Source organism: Conger conger, chromosome 1 (assembly GCF_963514075.1).
Source record: "Conger conger chromosome 1, fConCon1.1, whole genome shotgun sequence".
Lineage (NCBI taxonomy): Eukaryota > Metazoa > Chordata > Actinopteri > Anguilliformes > Congridae > Conger > Conger conger.
This window is the reverse complement of record NC_083760.1, coordinates 59,854,167-59,876,936: the sequence shown is the minus strand read 5'-3', so window position 1 is coordinate 59,876,936 and position 22,770 is coordinate 59,854,167. Positions and strand designations below refer to the sequence as shown.

General features: G+C 41.8%; 1 protein-coding gene across 2 annotated transcripts; it reads left to right on the top strand.

Moving 5' to 3' along the window:
• Positions 1 to 14: 14 nt before the first annotated feature.
• On the top strand, positions 15 to 21,823 carry LOC133106817 (nuclear receptor coactivator 7). Of its 2 annotated transcripts, XM_061216059.1 has the most exons (7): positions 15 to 123; positions 12,840 to 12,981; positions 19,606 to 19,731; positions 20,021 to 20,173; positions 20,489 to 20,584; positions 20,696 to 20,769; positions 21,346 to 21,823. In XM_061216059.1, exons 2-7 carry the CDS (start codon positions 12,889 to 12,891, stop codon positions 21,479 to 21,481), a joined length of 678 nt encoding a protein of 225 aa, XP_061072043.1. In that variant the 5' UTR covers positions 15 to 123; positions 12,840 to 12,888; the 3' UTR covers positions 21,482 to 21,823. The 2 variants fall into 2 exon arrangements, with proteins under 2 accessions (XP_061072043.1, XP_061072044.1); XM_061216060.1 differs by lacking the exons at positions 15 to 123; positions 12,840 to 12,981 and adding an exon at positions 18,336 to 18,611.
• Positions 21,824 to 22,770: the final 947 nt, after the last annotated feature.

Sequence of the window (22,770 nt, the reverse complement as noted above, 5' to 3'; positions counted from 1 at the left end):
TAAAATTGATTTTGGTAAGAGAGGGAGACAGGACATAGTAGGTCACACCAGGACAACTTCTGGAGATTGTACATGGATTGAGGCGCTCTACTGTAGCAGACATGGTGGAAGTTTTGAATTCAGGTAAAAGTAAATTGTATTATCCCTGCCTTTGGGTCACAGGTCTTACAAGTCAGGAACATAAAGATTAATGGTTCAATTGAAATGTACCGCTGGGAAAATGGCAACGTTCAAACATTTTTCATAGGTTGCCAGTCAAATCTGTTCACGTATAACGAAATTGCTGAAAAGTAGCGTTGCATTTACTACTAAAATTGAATTATTTGTGTTGTGTAACATATTTTTAGTAGCAAATAATCAGTAGCAAATGGCATTTTCACAGTAAAGTTTGAACAACACAATAATTGATGTGTGACACATCTGCTATTTATTGTTGAGCATGACGTCTGAGCATAGGGATCTAACAGTGCCTGCGTATTTGTGGTGTTTTTATGGGAAAGTATTTAAGTCAGCGACTGGAATGATCTAACCGGAAACTGCATCACAGGCATGTAGGCGGAGCCTTCCGAGAAAACAAGCAGTTATTGTGGGACCATCCAGAACCTAACCTGAGATTAGTATGAATGAATGAAAGTCTGTATACCTGGGGCCCAGAATTGGGGGCATAAAAATGAGTTCAGTAGGAACACCTATATAAGGTCTACTAATACTGATTCTTATATTAATTCCATATTGCATTCATTCCAGTTTTTTGCTGGCAGCTAATAACTAGAATCTACAAAATAATCTGAAACTAACCAGTCTGTTTAAGTGTTTACTGTAGTGTCAGACTCTTTCTCCATTTAACCTGCAACCCCTCAAACAAGGTTGAAGTTACTTTAAGTGTATTTTCTTGCTTTAGACCATGAAGACTGGCATTGTCGCACCAGCCAAAGCCAACATGTCATCATAAACTTCTGTGTGCACCTAAAATATCTTTCCTTGTACCTAAATTACTTCCTGTGCCAATCAAAATATAAATTGATAATATAAAGTGAACAGCTGCTTTGAGTTGCACATGAAACATCTCATATGCCGCTGAAAAGCATGCTTGAGAGAAGAGCATGTTTGTCTACACTAAATCAACAACAAAGGAGTGAGCCTGTTTGCATGTTCCAAATCGGGAATTGGAAAGAACTCCACACACACACACACAATTCAAGTAGGTATCCTTCTCACATCCGTCTTAATAGTGTATATTTTGTGTACATACAGTACAATGCTTTGCTTTCTTGGATGAAAGTCATTCTTACTCCCATAACATGTATTTGTTCGCACCACTGGCCTCAAGGTAAATACTTTTTATGATTAGTTAAAGTGGTACCAGCCTTGCATTCTCCACTTCAAGTGGATCCCTCTCAGGCAGATTTCTGGACAGTGTCAAGGCAAAAGTACATTGTCTTGCAGATCTATTCAGTCATCAACAGACAGCATCGCCCTGCAATTTTATGCAAAAGTAGCTGAAGTGAGTGATTGTGAAAGTTCTCCCTGTAGGTGGCTTGCACACTCTGCAAAAGGACACTACATATACAGTGGCGAGATAAATGACAGACTAAGAGCGTATTCAGATTTCCTCTTGAAATATACAGTAAATGCGGTAGGCTCACAGAGCCCACTTGAATCTGCATAGTTCTAGCTGAGCTAGTGCTGATTGCATCAAGTTATTTAGGTTAGTATTTTGGTTTATTAGGGGTACAGGCATTGCAGGTGCTGAGTCTATGTACATAGGTGTGGTTTATAATCCCAAACGGTTCCACATAACCCGATGGACATTGGTATACAGTAGTTACTGGCAACCAAACAAAGAGTCCAACACTATAATGTAACTGGATGTAGCCTGATACCACAGGTAGCATGATATTGGATGTGAGTCTAGTCTACTGCAGGCCCATTACCTAATGTTCCATCATGCCTGGTTCCAAGTACATGGGCCACAGGAGCTATTTTTGAACCATTTCATGATCAGTAACGCATATTTAAAAATACGTAACATGTAACAACCCCAGCCTTTCACCAATGAATGTTTCCTAATCATTTAATGCCTCTGGAGCTTTTGGTTGATTAACTCTGTTCCATAACAGTACTGTATAGAACACATATCTGTTTCATAATGCCTCTGCATTTTTGCATGTTCCTCATAGGTTTTCACATTTACCAGAAGTGTCTGAAAGCTGTGGGACTATCAAAATATTCAACATGTATATGCTTTGCTTTGATATGAAACATCAACAGGATGTTTAATATCCTTGCAGAGACATTTTCCTTGCCTTTAGTATCAGCCATTAATGTTTCTTGTGATCAAGGCAGTCACATAATTATGAACACTGAACAGCAAAATAAACAGATTCAGAAACAAAAACAGGACATCTTATTGTGTTGAGTTAGATCCCTTTGGCTACCTTACATATCGGCACCAGTCACAGAGCATTCTAAACTAAAGGTTAAAAATTCTAAATGTAATGGTAATTTAATTATGGAAACATGTCCTTATTTGTCACTGAAAGATTGAGGTCAACTGCCTGTGGTTTAACTCTGATGAACCAACTTGTTTTCTGTGGTAGCTTTCCATATGTAGAGGGGTGCAAATCTAGGTTTCAATCAAATGTAGTGTGGTTTTCACCTGATGAACTCCTAGATAGCATTTTACAGAATTTTCTATGACGTTAATAATGTTATTCAAGCTTTAAGTGTAATTCATGCAAAGCAAGCGGCCATCTACCTGTCCTTTAAGCCTCTCTCATTACTTTGCATAATATTTATTAATGAATGTTTTTATAGAGAGTGACGTACTGTACAAAGAAAAGTGCATTCAATTAGGTTAAAGAAGATATTGTCGAACAACCTTTATGTCATATTGCATTTCATTAAATTAGACAAGTTTTTGTTTGGTGTTCTGAATAAACTTTATTTGTCACAGACTAATGAACAATTGGCCGAATCCAACAGGTGATGGTGTGCTTACTGTATTTTGGAGTGATTATTCCTCTGTTCTGTTTCTTTAATTATTTTGGCACATTAGACTGCTGACTTGAATAAGGGTCAGGAAGACTACCAGTTGAACATTGACAGATTAAAGGTTTTGCTGTTCAGCTGCAAGAAACTGGAATCTCCAAGCAGATATTGGAAATACAACTCGGAATATGAGCTATGCATTTCATGAATTTTTTTATGTTTTAAATGTAATTTCAAAATGCTTGTTGTAGGTAAAACAAGGAGATTTTAGATTTTTATCAAAAGTTAAGGTTGTTTGTAGTGTACCTTTGTTTGTAATGTCATTGTTCGCTTTTCAGTGGCCTTGAAATAGCTGCTATTCATAGAGGCATTTGTTAAGAAAACACATTAATATACTAACTTTACATGCTTAATAGTGATAGCCATTTAACATTTCGTCACAGAGTAGACAGAGGCTCTTATACATCATATGTTGCAAGAAGTGATGTTTATAACAGAAACCAATTACTTGCCCTGTTTTTGTTAGATTACTGCCTCGCCTAATTGAACACTCTGGTGGAGCAAGGAGTGATTCTGATTGTATGCTGATTTCAGTGCTCTTATCTGAATAATTGAGTGTTAATGTATATGGTAATACAAACAAAGCATTTTATTTTGAATTCTATAGAAGAATTAAGATTAAGATGAGGTCAGTGTGGTTCATGGCCATGGAATCACATTGCCTGCTTCCCTCTCTCTGAAGATATGTTCCTTCCAACCCTACATTCTGGTGCAGTGAATTTTGAGAAATAATAATGGAAAAGACTCATGGTTATAATCTTATAATATTTCACCAGACAGTATTGGATACTTTTTGCCCAAGTTTCATAGCTGACTTTGTCTTGCCACTGTTAATTATTCTGCAGGGCTGATTAATCAATGATTACTCCATTGGCTCAGCAGTTAAATAGACCTGCATATGTAATTTAATTGCTGACCCTGATCAAAGGGGTGAGTAGGTGTACCGGTACAAGTAGTTAGTAATTGCAGCAGTATTGGTAATAATATTGTTTTCTCGTTGACAGCATTTGTAGTTTAAGCATAGAAGTTTGTATGAATTATTGTATATGTCTCTGCATGCTGCCTGATGTGGGCGTGTTTCACTACATACTATGAGAAACAGGAACAGTAGGAGCAAGTCGCTGTCGCAAACAGAAAATAGGCCACAGCATTGCAGTTGTAGCCCACATGGGAAAATTTTAATAATGTACCTACTACGCTAAATTCCCTGACATCATTGGAGCCTAGCTTTGTACATGCAGGCTCCACAGAGGCAGAAGATACCAAGCATATGCAGTACAAATATGGTGTGAATATTGTGATTGATAGTCTCAAATCCTCATGAGCTGCATATGTGGGGTGTTGAAAGCAGTGCTCCGATTGTAGCTGTGGCAGGCAAACTGTGCTTTGAGGGCCCAGTGGGCCACATTTGGTGTATCAATGATCATGAAATTGCCCAACTAAAGTGTTCATGACCATCCACCAGAATGAGTATTTCCTTTCTCAGTTGCAAATTGTCTGTTAGAATTATATTTCAGTCCAGTACGTTCGTGTTGATTCTACGGAAATGGGCCAGCCATGGGGCATATTTTGTGGAGTAAACGACAGACGTGGTGACATGAAATGACCCTATTAGACATTGCAGTGTTGTAACAGTGCTTTATAAAGCCAAACCACTCCATTTGTGCTGATTGTAACACATCAGTTGTATCCCTGTCATAATGAGTTGAAATTGATTATTTTTTGTATAAAAAATTTGAAGTGGTGCATGCCTGTGTTTGTCATCTTTGGATAAACAATAATGAATATAAATTAAATAACCAATAATATGTTAGACAAAATGTAGTTTGTGTCACTCACAGGCAGTTATATAATATAAATAATTATATTGTAGATATTATCTACACTCTACACTCACTGAGCACTTTATTAGGTATTTATTAGACTTATTTTTTAGACTTCTACTGCTGTGGCCAATCCACTTAGAGTTATGATGCGTTGTGTGTTGTGCGATGCTGTTCTGCATTACCAATGTGTGCTTATTTGCGTTACTGTCACCTTCCTGCCAGCTTTGACCAGTCTGGCCATTGTCCTCCGACATGCTCACATGCAAAAAACAGAAACAATACTTAAGCTCTCTGGAGGTCTTCAACAACTACACGTGCCTAGTGGAAAAAATGCACTTCTCGACTGAATTACAAACAATTCCACTATTATATAGCGTCGCTCTGAGCATGCCTATATAAACTGCTAATTACCAACGCAAACTAGCGATCTAATAATTATCCTAACAATTGCAGCGTCCAAAGTATCTAACTGATTCTGATCACCTAATCAGAATAACAGAAACTAGCGAAACTGCCGGCGGCTGGTGGAAAACACACTAGATTCGCTAACTAATAACAAAATGCAACACACCTGGTCTAACTAACACAGCAATTTGACTAACAAATCTACAACAGCTGATAAACTAACAAGGTTTCCTTAATACCCAATTGATTGTTGATGGCACCCTGTCTGCCACCAACAATCATTCCACAATCAAAGTAACTTAGATCACATTTTTTCCCCATTCTGATGGTTGATGTGAACATTAACTGAAGCTCCTGACCCATATCTACATGATTGTATGCATTGCACTGCTGCCACACAATTGGCTGATTAGATAATCGCATGAATGAGTCGGTGTAATAAAGTAAAAATGTTCCTAATAAAGGGCTCAGTGAGTGTATATTGCATCAATACCCTCTTGTATTTACAGTTTTTTTTTTTTTCAGGAAACAGAATTCAATTCTTTCAAAATTGAATAACAAAACAGTGCAATATCTTCTTATTACTGACACAACCTTTTTCTTTTTTGAAAATGGTTGATAAAATTGAAGTACAAATGTCATTGAAGTTCAGATAGAAGAATTTTAGCTTGAACCAGTCGGATGTGCAACTCAAGTGATGTTTTTGAATCTCTACCCAAATGAGTGAAAAGAGGGGGTGGTAATAATGATATTAAGACTGCTTTTAAACTTTTTTTTCCTCTGTAGGTTTGTTTCCTGAGCATGTTTTTGCGGGGACAAAATCTTCTTTGTGGTCTTTGCTGAATCAAGCTGTCCTACTTTGTCTTCTGCGGTCTTAGCAAGAGGTGAAAAGTAGGTCAGCAGCACCTCACAGCCCTCTGCCTTCACTCATTAAACCATTCCAATATTACCATGGCGATTACATCATCAGGTGAAGCAGTCTCTAAAAATCGAATGCACTTTTTGTAGGAGAATGTGTGATACTAAAGTAACCTACTTGTACACAGTTGACTGGAAAAATTATATAAATCAAATATGAAGTTTAAACCAGCCATACTCCAACACTTCCTGGATGCTAATTGTCTGAGACCGCCTTTTACGGTGATTGTAAATCTGGTAGCAACAGTAACAGGTATTCAAACAGTCTGTTCGGAATGTCACCCCCCTGCTCAGCAACCTCCAACCTCCACTCGCATCAAATTTAAAACTTTGGTGCTCGCATACCAGGCAGTTAAGGGATCAGCCCCTGTATACATTCAATCACTTATCAAGACCTATACACCAACAAAACCCCTCCGTTCTGCCACTTCGTGCCGTCTGGCGCCTCCCTCTCGCCACACCTGCACTTCATGCCACGGTGGTGGAATGACCAGAATGGCAGAATGACCAGTGGGATGTCAGAATGGCAGTGTCTCTGCCCTCCTTCAAGCGCAGACTGAAGACTCATCTCTTCAGGCTACACCTTTCCCTCCCTGACTCACCACCATGATTGGCCTTATATATAGCATAGACTATAATGGCACTTGTATAGATTGTATAGATATTGTTACTTGTATAGATATTGTTGTTTTTTTGTATTAGCTATTGTATTGTTGTACTCAGGGTATTCTAGCTGCCAACTGTGGTATGCTAGTTTGGAAGTTGATTGTATTCTTCAAGGGTTCTGATTATCTGTATGTTTACACTAGGACTAATTATAATAATTATAATAATTGCAAAAAGCTGGCTTCGTATGATAGCCGACGCTCGAATAAATGTTGAATTAATGTCACAAATGGAAGAAAGTTGGAATAAACCACAATAATGATGAAAAACTTACAATAACAGCTTTTGGTGAAAAAAACTGGTGAAAGTAGTAGTTAAACACATGAAAAAATTATAGTGATGAACTCAATGCCATTTCGCAGGTCTACTACAATGGCAACAGGCTCACCAACTACTGATTTTGGTATGGCTACGTTGTGCGCCATTTCTATGTTATGGATACAAGAAATTCAGGGACAAACATGCTTTTTATGATTTCATGACTGTAGGCTACATTTAGTATTCACATTTAAAATGGTGTCCAGAGACAGCATGGCTAATCTAATGTTCTAAACAAGCATTATGTTTGTTTAGAGCGTTATGTTCATCAACATTATCACGTGCAGGTAGTAGCTTGATGTCATTACGCTACATAGCACACCGATGGTAGCAGCCAGTAGCCAGTGTCAATGAGTGTTTAAAGTGGCAAGCACTCAATTTGTGAAAGTTTGTGGACAAGCTATGTTGAAAGAGTGATATAAGGTATCTGGTCCAAAATAGGACAACATGGAATTAAAGCATGCTTTAGAAAATCAATTCAATTCAATTCAATTTTATTTGTATAGCGCTTTTTACAAAGGGCCTTTGTTGCAAAGCAGCTTTACAGAATTAGAAACCGGGCCCCAAGAGTACGCCTAGGGCAACAGTGGCAAGGAAAAACTCCCTGGAACAGGAAGAAGTAGGGGAACTCATCTGCCGCTGGTTAACACCTGTTTGTAAAAACAGTGGTTTTAAACAGAAAACCAGATTAAATAAAAGTTCATAAATGTCCAATAAATGTCCAATAACTTGAAGCACAGATGGCAGGAACACCAATGGTTGGCACTGTCAGGCAAGGGGACAGGCTTGGTGCTCCAGTTGTGGCAGGAGGGAGTTGTGCGGCTGGTCTTGGGCTGGAGGTCCAGGCCAGGAGGGGGTGCGCAGGAAAGTTGGGCTAGCGCTCCGGGCAGGTGCCCAGAGCGGGGAGAAGAGGAAAGTAACATTGTTAGGGGGTCCAGATGGTAATTGGTCATTCACAGCAGGAGGGAGAGGTGCCTGCATGCGATAAGGAGAATCCCGGCAGAATAAGGCTATGGCAGTGTAGCTAAGGGAAACAGAGGCAGTGGAACACATCCATGAGGGAAGGCTTGAGACGGTCACCACCAGACCATGATTGGTTATACTGAACACAGCATTACCAACAATGATCCACTGACAGCACTGACCGCCAAGTCCACCAGAGACTCTATAGCTTATGCCTGCCACCCACTCCTGCCCCTCAACTTATAGGACAGACTAATGAGATATGTTTTTAGCCTAGCTTTAAATAAGGTGATAGTGTCTGCACCCCGAACATGAGCAGGCAATTTGTTCCACAGGAAAGGAGCACAATAGGAAAAGGCTCTGCCACCTATGGAACTTTTAGTTATTCTAGGAATAACAAGGAGGCCTGCACCCTGCGAATGGAGTATTCGTGTGGGAGTATAAGGATGAAGTAAATATTTTAAGTACAGAGGGGCAAGCCCATGTAAGGCTTTAAAAGTCAGAAGTAGTATTTTGTAATCTATTCGGAATTTAACAGGCAGCCAGTGAAGTGAAGCCAACACTGGGCTGATGTGCTCAAATCTCCTTGTTCTAGTAAGAATATGAGCTGCTGCATTTTGAATTAGCTGGAGCCCTTTCAGAGAGGAATTTGCACATCCAGACAAAAGAGCATTGCAGTAATGTAATCTTGAAGTAACAAAAGCATGCACTAGCTTTTCTGCATTATTTATCTTCAGAGTTTTGGAGATATTCCTTAAGTGATAAAAAGCAACCCGAGAGATGTTTTTAATATGCGCATCAAACGCAAGATCTGGATCAAAAGTAACTCCAAGGTCTTTGATGACAGCACTTGAGGTGATGCAAATTCCATCAATGTTTGGCATATTATCAGATAATTTACATCTCAAGGACTTGGGCCCCACTACCATTATTTCATTCTTATCTGAGTTTAGCAAAAGAAAGTTATGATTCATCCATTTCTTTAAGACAAGCTTCCATTTTTGACAGCTGGACAACTTCCTCAGGTTTGACTGAAAGATACAACTGTGTCGTCAGCATAGCAGTGGAAGTTAATGCCATGTTTGCAAATAACTTGTCCCAGGGGAAGCATATATAGAGAGAAAAGCAAGGGCCCAAGCACAGACCCTTGTGGTACTCCATATCCAACCCTGGATTGATAAGAGGAGTCATTGTTAAAGTGCACAAATTGATATCGATCTGAAAGATATGATCTAAACCAAAAGAGAGCCTGTCCACGGAGGCCTACAAGATTTTCAAGTCTATCCAACAGGATCAGGTGATCAACTGTGTCGAATGCTGCACTTAAATCTAGAAGCACAAGTACAGAGATGCAGCCACTGTCAGAAGCGAGGAGAAGGTCATTGAGTACTTTGACCAGGGCTGTTTCAGTGCTGTGGAAGGGTCTAAAACCAGATTGAAAAACTTCCAATATATGATTGGGGTGCAGAAATGAACAAAGTTATTTTTAGATTACCTTTTCTAGTACTTTAGACAGGAATGGGAGGTTTGAAATGGGCCTGTAGTTGGACAAATCATTCGCATCTAAGTTTGGCTTCTTAAGAAGTGGTTTGATGACTCCAAGTTTAAGAGTCTGTGGAATGTGTCCAGATGCTAAAGAAGCATTGACAATATGTAGGAGTGGTGCTCCAATCACTGGTAGTAGCTCCTTCAAAAGCTTTGTTGGGATAGGGTCTAGAAATTACATTGCTTCTAACTTTAATATACTAAATTGCCAATATACTTTACAGTGCACTACTCTAAGATTATGAATTCTATGAAATGTTTGAATCTTAAACAATCTGACCAGTGGTGAGCAACATGTTGGTTGACATCCAGTTGACATGTAGCAGCTAATGGAGAGCAGGCTTATTTATAAATGCATTTTGAGTGCTGTAATTAGTGTAGACTGTCCAAATTACTGAACAGATTGATTTTCTGTGACCCATTATGTATGAATTTACATGTTCAGATATGGAATAAACATTTTCTGGACAAATGTCAGAACAACTTCCACTGCTATGCTGATGACACAGTTGTATCTATCAGTCAAACCTGAGGAAGTTGTCCAGCTGTCAAATATTACATCACATTAATGGCATTATCTAGAGCGACGTACAACAAAGTGCAAAGTGCATACCCATAACCAGGGATAAGTGCGCTGAAAAACTCTAGAGGGAAGTACAATTCAACTGCTACCTGTACAACAAAGATAAGAACTAGGGCCTATTTGATAATCAGATTTTATTTATTTTTATGTATTTAAAAATAATAATAATAATAATACCGCAACAATCAGATGTATGAATAAATAATGCTGTGTGTTTACTTTGGCCCCAACGTGTTTACTTTGGCCCCAACGAGTTACACAATGGCAGTGCAGGTCTGAACATTCCGCCCTGAACTTCCAATGAATACAAATTATTTGGAAGATATTCAGAAAATTATATTAGCATTAAAGAGAAACAAAACAACGGTCACTTCCCCCTCATCCAACAAACAGGAACTGGACAAGCTTCCAGTCAGTACAGTACAGTACTGTGCCAAGTATTTGTGATGCCACTCTGCACAGATTCTTTCAAAAATTGTTCAATGAAAGGTCCTCAATAAACGTACTATACATTTGACATTACATTTTAGTAATTTGGCAGAATAGTTAAAAACTGAATCCAATCAATATTTCTTGTGACCACCCTTCGGCATTAAAACTGCATCACTTCTCTGAGATAGCCAACGCTGTCCTGCAGTTCTCTAAGACAATCAGTAGGGAGGTTGTTCCAAGCATGTTGGGGAACTTGCCAGAGTTCTTTGGTTGGCTCCTTGCTTCTGATCTCCGAGAGCCTTGATCAAGTTTTTATGTAAAAAGATATGTTGCTTTTTAAAAATGAAATACAAAAATGTCTCTGGAAAAATTATTATTTTGGAAAATGAATATATGGAAATCTCAAATGTGTTATTTTATACTAACACACACAAAAAGATAAACATATATATATTAAAGTCTAGGGTGCCTAAGACTTCTGCACAGTAATGTAGATAAACAGGTTGATCTGACCATTCTCAGTTCAGATCAGTTAAAAGAGAATGAAGGGAGAGAGGAAATAACTTCAGAGTATATGGATAGACAAGACCCTGTTGTGGCAACAGACATTAGCTTAATACGCATGTGCTGCATCCGATCCAGTTATATGCCTTCCACACACATTGAGTTCTGGAGTCTAGGAAATACTAGGATGTAGAAAGTAGTCATATTCCAGAGTGCTATATTTTAATTAGGCAAAAACGAAATAGGCAGATGGGGCTTGTTAAACTGACTCATACACATCAAAAACATTGTGTCTGCATTCCTGCAATGATAATGAATAACCTTACCTGAAGATAACAGATGGACAAGCAGGGTGACTAGTGAAGTCTATTTCACTCAGTTTTGACCTACAAAAAACTATGCAATTTACAAAGATTTCACAGTAGCAGTGGTTTGACAAAAATATCAGCTGTTCCATACCTGTATGAATGCACATATGCAAATGTGAGTGTACTTGTACCTATATACGTAAATGTGTTTGTCATATGTGTTTGGATTAATTATCTGTGAGTGTGTGCATACATGTGTATGCGTATGGATTGGTTGTGTGTATACATGTGCATGTGTATGGATGAATTGGTGTTTGAGAAAATGATTCTCTGAGAGATGCAGGCCTTACATGACTCTTTCTGAGAGATATGCAAGCCTTCCAGGACTCTTTAAAAGAGGATGCTTTAAAGACACTTGTTTCATTTATAGAGGATACGTTTACGGCATGGGTTGTAAATGCTTTGAGATTATAACTTTGTAAGGGCTTGCACCCTTCAGGTTAATGTGTCACCTAAAAGACAGTTGTGAAATGGCAGTAGTAGACGGTCAGCTTGGAGGGCGCTGAGGGTGGGCAGAGGGCAGAGTGAAAGAGGCTTATTTCAGTGCAAAGCAGAGACTATAAAAGGAGCGGTCAGAGCAAGGGAGCGCACAAACATGCTAGCACTGCAGTGAGCCTCGCGCGCCTCAACTCTGCTCCAGAAGCTTCGTCCTTCTACTGTGCCATGGCTGTGGCCTATAGTGTTGGAGAGTAAGTCCGGAAAAGCTGTGCAAATACAATTGTGCGGAATTTTTCCTGTCTGCATATACTCGTTGAAGGGTTTTTCCCCCTCTGTTAAGGTCAGAAAACATGCAGCAGTGTCAGTGGTGATATTTCAGACTTTGCTCGTTGTTTTTTGGATAAGGAGTATGCCACATTCCCGCTCCTGACAATATTTTGCCTCAGGGGCAGGCTTTAATGTCATGTGTGGAATGTGTGTGGGAACTTTTCCTGCCCTGCCCAAACCATTTACCGAATTACAAGCACTGAGGATGAATCATGGTGAATTCCGGGAAGCATAATCCAATTTGGGCTTTTGTTGGATGCTATCCATCTGAAGTATTTGTGATGCAATATTGAACTGATCTCAAGAAAATGAAGTAGTAAAATGCTTTTTCACTTCATGCACAATATTTATCCAAATATAAAATGAGTAATGCTATGAATATATAGTTAAATATCATTATTCTGCAATTGACTGTGTTCTGTAATGAGAGAGGAGAGAGGAGAGAGGAGAGAGGAGAGAGAGAGGTAAATAGCCCTTTCTGGTTGGTTTATTCAGGGTGGACCACCTTTACGCATTTTTCGTCCAGTGGTCACCAGATGACTACATGAAGAGATCCAAAGAGCCAGGCTTCATTGGGGTAGATGATCTTGACACCATCAACAACTTACTCAGTCACCCTGTCCCCAAAGCCTGGGAGGTGAGTGTTTTGGGGGTGGTTAAAGGCCTGGTGGGTAAATCCAAAGCGATTTACAAGTGCATAGGTTCTTCCACAAGTCAAAGCATCACATCCATAACTAGGAAAATACACATGAAATGCTGTTCTAAACATATAGTCATCATAAGTGCAAATGTGTTTGTTTTTTTGGGTTAGACAAGGAGGATAGGGATATCAGAAAGGGGGGTGGGGGAAATCAGGAGGGAGGACTAAGGTAAACATGCCAAAAGTTCACTCTCAGAGCGTGCAGGAGCCGCTTGTAAAGCTAATTTAGTGCAGATCCGGCCTGAATTTGCTTGCTATCTGGGAAAGCAGCCTCCCCATCCCCCATTTGCTTATTACACCCTAAAGGACATAATAAACCTATGTTTTATTCTGTCTGTTATCCAATCTCTGAAAACTTGTTGAAAATGTTTTACACTCTTAGCTTTCAGGACAGCGCCAGAGATCACTGAATAAATCATTCAGAAAAATATTTTAAATGTCCTTAGGATGTACTTACCTTGCAGTCACTTCAGCTATACCCAGTACATGAATATTGAAGGTTATTTTGTCCATATAAATGTTTTTATAATCTAAAACGCTTCCATTTCTATGCAAGATAAATATGCTTTCTTTGTTAGGCGCTACTTTCCATTGACTCAAATGCGTGTCCGTGAGAGGGGTGCGTGGGGGTTGGACCCAAAATGCACGACTCAGAAACAATAGTTAAATAAAGTCCCGTTAGGGCTTTATTCGGGACGAGTCCCAGGAGCGTAGTCAACACAAGCAAAGTCCATACACGAAGATCCAGCCAAACAAATATAAAACAAACAAAAAGCACGGTGCCGAGGGAAGAGGCAATCTCGTAGTCGGTAGACGTGCAGGGAGGTCCGGTAGCAGGAGAGCAGTCAGCGGGGCAGATGAACAGGCGGACGGCAGGCAGAGGCGTAGTCGTGGGCGAAGCGGGAGTCGAAACAATCAGCGGGGCAAAAGTACAAAAACGGTAGGCGAGGACGTAGTCAAAAAACAAACAGTGGTCAACAAAACAGAAATCAATGGACGATGGTCGATAACAGGCTTGGATCGTAACGTGTAAACAAACAGTAGTAATGCTCAAGAGTTGCGTAGTTAGACTAGAGGCAGACAATTTCGCAGTGAACAGTAGCGCGACTGGGCTATAAATGCGGGTGTAGACAGGTGCAGACAATTAGTTAGAGCGTAGCAAGGAAATGGAAAACAGGTGCGATGGATGACAAGTTTAACAAGGAGATTAGTAATCTTTAGTAATAAACCTATCCTGCCCTAGCATTAGTAAATGACATGCACGAGAAACGTAAGGTAACATGAACACATGATTAGTTTGTTAGTCTCTACCCAATCCTGATCTAGCGTTAGTAGTTTTAGTAAATAGACAAATGGAAACACTTAGGGAGTGAATGACAGAAAGAGAGAGAGAGAGAGAAAAGGCGGAACGCAAGGTTTGCGGAAAAACATGTAAAAGTGTATGCATAACAACGACCAGTTAACTTAACAATAAACATGCATCAAAACATAACACAAAGCGAAACTAAGACGATAATACTCAACATAACCAGGTAATATAATCGTACGAAAATGTATGTCATGTAGACATGACATGTAGACATGACAAGAAAATAAATCGTAACGAGACATAACTAAACATGACAAGAAAATAAATCGTAACGAAACATAACTAAACAACATGACGAACCTAGACAATATAATACATGATAAGACACTACGTGACTAAGACAACATAAATAAACATAAATAAACATAAAACATGGCGAGACAGACCTGAAACGTGACAGGACCCCCCCCTTAACGACCGACTCCTGGCGGTCACAATATACAAGACACATGGAATGTGGGGTGAATTTTAAGGGAAGCAGGGAGTGACAATCTTACAGAGGAAGGATGAATGATTCTGTGGATCTTAAAGGGACCAATAAAACGGGGTTGCAGTTTGTGAGAAGTGGCTTGGAGGGGAATGTCCTTAGTGGACAGCCAGACGGAGTCACCTGGTTTGTAGGCTGGAGCTGGAGTGCGGTGGCGATCAGCAAAACGCCGATTACGGTCTGCCGTGCTTAACAGCGCGGCCTTAGCATCCCTCCAAACCTTGGCGCATCGTTTCATGTGGATGGCGAGGGAGGGAACAGCGATCTCGGCCTCCTGGTCAGGGAACAGTGGAGGTTGGTAGCCCAGGGAGACCTCAAATGGGGATTTCCCGGTGGCGGCGCAGGGTAAGGTGTTGTGTGCGTACTCCACCCAGGTAAGCATCTTGCCCCAGCCGGCTGGGTTCTTGGCCGATACGCAGCGTAGAGCGGCCCCCAGGTCCTGATTGGCCCTCTCAGTTTGGCCATTGGATTGAGGGTGGTAGCCCGAAGAGAGGCTAGCTGTGGCCCCGAGGGCCACGCAGAACGCTTTCCAGACTTGGGAAATGAATTGGGGACCGCGGTCAGATACGATGTCCGAGGGAAGTCCGTGGATGCGGAACACCTCTCTCACCAGAACATCCGCGGTCTCTTGGGCGGTGGGCAATCCAGCCAGGGGGATGAAGTGTGCCGCTTTGCTGAATCGGTCCACCACCGTCAGGATGGTGGTGTTACCCTCGGAAAGGGGAAGTCCGGTCACGAAGTCCACTCCGATGTGGCTCCAGGGTCGGCTGGGCACCGGCAATGGTTGAAGCAGTCCAGCAGGGGCCTGGTGAGATGCTTTGCTTCTGGCGCATGTGGTGCAAGCCTTGATGAAGCGTCTGGTGTCGGGGATCATGGCACTCCACCAGAATCTCCACTTCAGCACCGCCAAGGTGCGGGTAAAGCCGGGATGGCAGGAAAGGAGGGATGAATGGGCCCATTGCAGCACCTGTGTCCGAGCGGCTGAGGGAACGTATAGGCGTAATCCGGGGTTGGACCTGGGATCGGGATCCTCCCGTAGAGCCCTCTGGATCACCGCCTCGATCTTCCATGTGACAGATCCGATGGTGCAGGAGGCAGGAAGGATGTTCTCGGGGACCTCACGCTCAGAACAGGTGTTGAATTGACGGGACAGGGCGTCGGGCTTAACGTTCTTCGAACCTGGACGGTAGGTCAGAGAGAAGTTGAACCTCCCGAAGAACAGCGCCCATCTAGCCTGTCGAGAATTCAGCCTCTTGGCTGTCTGGAGGTATGCCAGGTTCTTGTGGTCGGTCCAAACGATGAACGGCTTCTCGGCCCCCTCCAGCCAATGTCTCCACTCCTCCAGCGCCAGTTTGACTGCCAGCAGCTCACGGTTTCCAACGTCGTAGTTCCTCTCCGCCGGGGACAGCTTCTTGGAGAAGAAGGCGCAGGGGTGTAGTCGGTTGTCAGTGGCCGCCACCTGAGAGAGCACTGCTCCCACCCCTGTGTCGGAAGCATCCGTCTCGACCACAAACTGGCGGGTGGGGTCGGGGTGTACCAGGATGGGAGCGGAAGAGAACAGTCTCTTGACCTTGGTGAAGGCCGTCTCAGCTTCGGGGCTCCACCGGAATGGCACCGGTGGGGACGTGAGCTTGGTTAGAGGAGAGACTACTTGGCTATAGGAACAGATGAACCTTCGGTAGAAATTGGCGAATCCCAAGAAGCGCTGGAGTTGCTTGCGTGAGGTGGGTGTGGGCCAGTCGGTGACCGCCAGAATCGCCCTGATCTGTCCCTTCTCAAGGATAAACCCAAGGAACTCAACTGTGTCGGAGTGGAAGACGCACTTCTCTGCCTTGACAAATAATTTGTTCTCTAGAAGTCTTTGTAGAACTTGCCTGACGTGGTTTTCATGATCCTTGGCATTAGTGGAGTAGATCAAGATGTCATCCAGGTAGACGAACACATGGCGACCCAACAAGTCCCGAAGAACATCATTCACCAGGGCCTGGAACACAGCAGGAGCATTGGTGAGGCCGAATGGCATGACCAGGTATTCGAAGTGTCCGAGAGAGGTGTTGAAGGCGGTCTTCCATTCATCGCCCTCACGGATCCGGACCAGGTGGTATGCGTTGCGAAGATCCAACTTGGTGTAGATGGTGGCCTCGTGAAGTGGGTGGAACGCGGAGTCCATCAGGGGCAGAGGATACTTGTTCCTCACCGTGATGTTGTTCAGCTCCCTGTAGTCGATGCACGGGCGTAGGGAGCCATCCTTCTTCTGGATGAAGAAGAATCCAGCACCAACGGGAGAGGAAGATGGGCGAATCAGTCCGTTAGCCAGGCAGTCACGGATGTATTTCTCCATATCCTCCCTTTCTGGTCTGGAGACGTTGTATAGGCGACTAGAGGGAACTGATGAACCGGGAAGGAGCTCGATGGCGCAGTCGTAGGGTCGATGGGGCGGCAGTGACTGAGCTTGAGTCTTGAGGTATCTCAATCAACTATTCGAAGAAGACTTAGAGAGCAGCAATATAGAGGTTACACCACAAGATGCAAACCACTCATCAGTAGTAAGAATTGGAAGCCGAGATTACAATTTGCAAAGAAGTATAGAGTAAGCCACAAAAGTTTTATGGACTGATGAGACCAAGATTCACCTCTACCAAAGTGATGGAAAGGCCAAAGTGAGGAAAGATCTGCTCATGATCCAAAACATACAAATCTGTGATGCATGGTGGAGGAAGTGTCATGGCTTGGGCTTGCATGGCTGCTTCTGGAGTGGGCTCACTAGTCTTTATTGATGGTGTAACTCATGATGGTAGCAGTAGGATGAATTCACAAGTCTACAAAAAACATTCTGTATGACAACTTACTAAGAAACGCGTCCAAACTAATTGAGAGGAACTTAATCATGCAGCAAGACAATGACCTAAAACACACTGCCAGCACAACAAAGGACTTCATTAGGGTGAAAAAATCGAATGGTTTTAGACTTGCCAAGTCAATCACCTGACCTTAACTCAGTTGAGCATGTACTTTACCTCCTGAAGAGGTGATTAAAGGGAAAATCCCCAGAAACAAAAAACAACTGAAAGAGGCTGCAGTAAAAGCCTGGAAAAGTATTACAAAAGATTGCAACAGTGGGCTGATGTTAACCAGTCACAGGCTTGATGCAGTTATTCCAAGCAAGGGATATGCTACCAAAGTATGTGCATACAGGATGTAAGGTCTCTTATCTTTCGTGCGATGCCATCCTCAGTAAATGTTCAGGATAATTGTGGAAAATGTATAATAGCACGGCACTGTGTGTTGGCAGCGTGCTTTAAAACCACATTGGCTGCCAGCCTTCAAAGCTCTAAGTTTCTACAGTCAAGTCTGCTTTTTGGAAAGTCGCCCAACTGCTTACTTCCTTGACATCCCTAATATGGTCATTACTCCCTTTCTTTTCCCCACACCCACACACCACTGGCAGCAACCCAGCACAGTTGCTCTAGTGTTTCCATTTTTCAATAAAATGAAAGTGAACAGCCAGCCAATCAGGTTGAAGCAGGCACAACTTTGAGCCATTCGGTTGATATTAACTGTAAGCAGAGAAAATGAACAAACACACTTGCCACACATGCCAGTGAACAACTCTGCCTGGACATGAAAAAGTACATTGGAGCCATTCAGAAAATGCCAGGGAACAGCAGGATCCTGTACTTTGCCAGAAACTGCGATGAACCCTATGTAGAGGTGGGCTACTCAACATCTCTTTTTTAAGATTATTTTATTTATTGTTGTTATTGTTAAGTATTTATGTATTATGAGAGTTTTACTTGCATTAGTTATTTTCAGATTTTTCCATGAACTTTTTTTCTCTTTACAATGTTGTCTTCGACCATTGCAATAAAGTGATGACATTTCTGTCTCACTGAAGATGAGCATTAAAAGGAGTGCAATTAAGGATTTATTTCATTTGTTTAGTTATTATTTACAATTTAACATTGCTACAAGCTAAAAACAAACTATAGGCATTTGTTTTCCTGGGTCTAATGCTGAAACCCAAGTGTATTTTACAAAACCTCTCCCCAGTTATGTTTTTGTAATGATTAATAAATTCATTAAACAAATTCATTACATGAAATTCAGTTAGTCATTCTGGTAAAGCCCCACTCTGTAGTGCATGGATGAGCCCCACGGATTGTGCCAGTGCTGGCTGTGCCAAATGGTGATAGCATTGGGTATGGGATGGTTCAGGTGGTTAAGGGTCCATGTGGATCACTGTCTAGTAAACCCTGTTGGTGAATTGCGCACCTGTGGACAGCATATGGAAAGTCATCCTCCAACTCCACTCAAAGTAAGCTTAGCTTGCGGTGTGAAAAGAAATATCTTTTGATACGTGTTCTGGTACAGATCTACACTCCCCCGATTTGGTATTGGGGTTCATAGACATGCTCAGCCCCACTTTGAGCACCCAATGTATACAAAAATGAATGAATGAATAAATCTAATTGAAACTAAATAAATGCATACAGGTAGATCTCTCATTTTCAACTCGGTTGTGAATCTACATTACATTTTTCAGTGAAACAGACACCCATCCTCCACATGGTGGTAGCTCTCTCCTGTAGTAGGCTGTGTGGCCTGTGGGGTGTAAAATAGTCACTGGGGCATGAGTGAGCATAACAGAGAAGATTTTGCTTCATTCTGCTTCATTTAACCCTGAGATCGCTGGTTGCCTCCTCAGATTGTCACAGTTACTGAAACGAAGCGACGTCAGAGCATATGCAGCTCGGAGGACGAGGAGCCTGAGGACATTCTGCCTGTCCTGAGTGACCACAGCGAGCTCCTGGAGGACACCCACGTCCAGAAGGTAAGACCATTCCCCTGGCTCTTGACATCTGACCCCAGTTGACCTCTCCCTCACCACGAATTTTCCACAGGCAGCTTCTGTGTTCCTTCCTTGTCTGATGAGGTTCTGATTGATAACAAGATTTCCTCTCTAGGTTTGTCCACATCATTGAAAAAAAATGTGACCCACAGCAGAGCAGGTTTTCTGTATCCCCTTTGTGGTCTCCTGCCTGTCCATCTTAGATATGACCATGACAGACAGGCTTACAGGAGAAAACGTTTCCAAACTGACCGTGATTCTGTCACCACAGCTGGGCGCTCACCTCCCGGCACGGACGCAGGGGTATCCATGGCGACTGGTGTATAGCACGGTAGTGCATGGAACAAGCCTGAAGACACTCTACAGGAACCTGGCACATATAGAGGGTCCTGTGCTTCTGGTCATTAAGGACATGGACAACCAGGTAAGCCCCACACCTGTAGCACACACCTAAAGACATACTACTGCTACACATATGTGGTAAACACAGACGCAAAAACATGCATACACACCTTCCCTGAACACATACCCGAATACACATGTACACATACCTGAACTATCATGATATAATAATGTTTTTTTTCAGCAGTCCTGCTCAAGGTTCTTCACAAATATAAGTACATAAAGAATACGGCACATTAACTCCTCTGCTTCACACATTAAACACACACGTGGATTGTGTTGGGACAGGTGGTTCATGTGAAGAAGCTCATTGGGTCAATGCCTGTTCCTTTTCCAGGTGTTTGGTGCTTTCGCCTCCCACCCCTTCAGAGTCAGTAAGCACTGTTACGGGACAGGAGAGACATTTCTGTACAGCTTCAGCCCAGAGCTAAAGGTACAGCACAAGCACGTCGCTCTCCTTTGTTCACTTTTCAATTGCTCTGTGGAGTGGCCAAATGGTGCAGTGTTGGTGTTGTTTCTAAGAGCTGGGCTCTCATCTGCACAGGTGTTCCATTGGAGTGGCATTAACTCCTACTTTGTGAGAGGTCACACAGATTCCCTGCATTTGGGTTGTGGAGGGTAAGTGTTCAGACATTTCTCTATCGTTTCTGTTGTGTTCCCTGCAGAAAAATAACCACGAGGAGTAGCCATGCACTGGGTTTTATGACAAAACAAACAAAACTGAAGACTGTGTAAAAGACGCAATGCACCTCTAATCACTGTATCTGTACAAGCAGATGTGTGTTTGTATCACCCCAGTTCAGTACCTTTTTATATTAGCGCCTGGATACAAACTACATTCATAAAAGTGAATAAATGAGGCAAAATAGTGTTATGTTTTAGGATGGTTCCGTCATCAGTGACATGGGAGCATACGCTGATAGCAAATCTATCTTTTTTTACACACTAACTCTAAAATATCTCCTTTTGGTCCCTAAGCCTCTTTACATAATCTGTTGAAGAGTGTAATCTGTGTCTATTCAAAATATCTTATTCTCTATTCAAAACTACTTCCAATTAGTAATGAACGATGTTGTTCATCCCATTGCTTTTTACTGTCCTGTGTCAACACATTGCCATTGTCCTTTAATGCGACAAATGTCTGGATGATGCTAATGCTGACAGTTGGTAATGAATGTGCTTTTTTGTCTGCAGGGGTCATTTTGGTCTGTGGCTAGATGCTGATTTGTGCCATGGTTGCAGCTTAGCCTGTGACACCTTCCACAACCAGCCACTCTCCAAAAAGCAGGACTTCCTGATCCATAACCTGGAGGTTTGGGCCTTCCACTGAAAAGAATATCCTGGTTTTACAGGGTTTTACCAAAGGACTACACTGAACACGGGGGCCCGGTCAGAAGTCCAACCACACTTAACTCATGGTGCACAAGAAACAGTTGGTGTATTTAGTCCTGGACTGTACTGTAGAACGTGTAACATGGGAAGAAATGTTTGCATGAACCACAAACATCTTTGGAAACAGCTTCCTGTAATTCAAATGGGTCACTCATATTTGAAAGGAGGCTGTAACATACAATATATTTAATGGAGGTTATGTCTTCTTCAAGTGTGATTTATTTATACAGAATGTTTTTTCACATTTGTATTCCATTTATTGAAATGTGCTGTTGGGAAATCCATTTTCTGTTGTTTAATGCCTTTTTCTCAGTTAAATTATTTTTTTTTTTTACTCATTTCTGGTGGTTTTTGGGGATTCGTTTTATCATCCTGATCCAAGCCCAGTGAACAGAAGGCAGCGACTAATGAGTCTGTATGCAGTCATAAGGTGTAACAGGGGTCGTTCTCTAAAAAACAGATATAGGCACACAGTCAAACTGTGGGTGTTTTTGAATTTCTGACTGGGTGACAGCAGGACAAATCAGCACTGCTGGAATAGGTCAGGGCTGTCACTGTGTCAGAAATATAAATGGTATACTAATTCAATGGATGTTTTTGTCTGTGGAACTTATGCACTGAAACAACCTCTTATGTCACAAAATGTTGTTTTACTACCCTCAAGGCAAATAAATGTTTTTTTTAATGATTTTTAAGTGTATGTTTTAAAATCATATAACACTGATAGATTTACAATTCAATGCTTATTACATTACATTACAGTCATTTGGCAGACTCTCTTATCCCAAGCGGTGTACAATAAATTACAATTCCTAACCAGGGACAATCTGATTACTGTCAGGGTTCAGTGCAGTACACAGTAGCAAGACCACAGAATTGAGTTCAGAGTTTTTATTAACTTGGTGGCAGAGTATACAGGTGAGGTTTGATAGCCAGCAAACAGAATCAGCAGGGAATAGGCAGTTTGTAAACAAGTGTCCAGGCAGAAGGTTGGTATATCAGCAAACAGAGACAACATGGAAAATCCAAAATTAAGTCGAAGTCGGGTTGACGACTAATGGGCAAGCCAAACAGAAACAGAATCCAGAAATGAAAGTTGAATGTCCAAAACGGGTCGCGAAACTACGGGTCAAAACAAAACAGACGGATAAAGCAAGAAGCAGCAGTCTAAGACAGAACGGGTTGTTACAGAAATCAGGGAATAACGCTGGAGTTTTCATACAATGA

Excerpts from the sequence above, each read along its gene's own strand:
- LOC133106817 (XM_061216059.1), top strand. The coding sequence starts at position 12,889 with ATGAAGAGATCCAAAGAGCCAGGCTTCATTGGGGTAGATGATCTTGAC. Across the intron at positions 12,982-19,605 it reads CTGTCCCCAAAGCCTGGGAG|ATTGTCACAGTTACTGAAAC; the intron begins GTGAGTGTTTTG and ends TTGCCTCCTCAG. Across the intron at positions 19,732-20,020 it reads AGGACACCCACGTCCAGAAG|CTGGGCGCTCACCTCCCGGC; the intron begins GTAAGACCATTC and ends CTGTCACCACAG.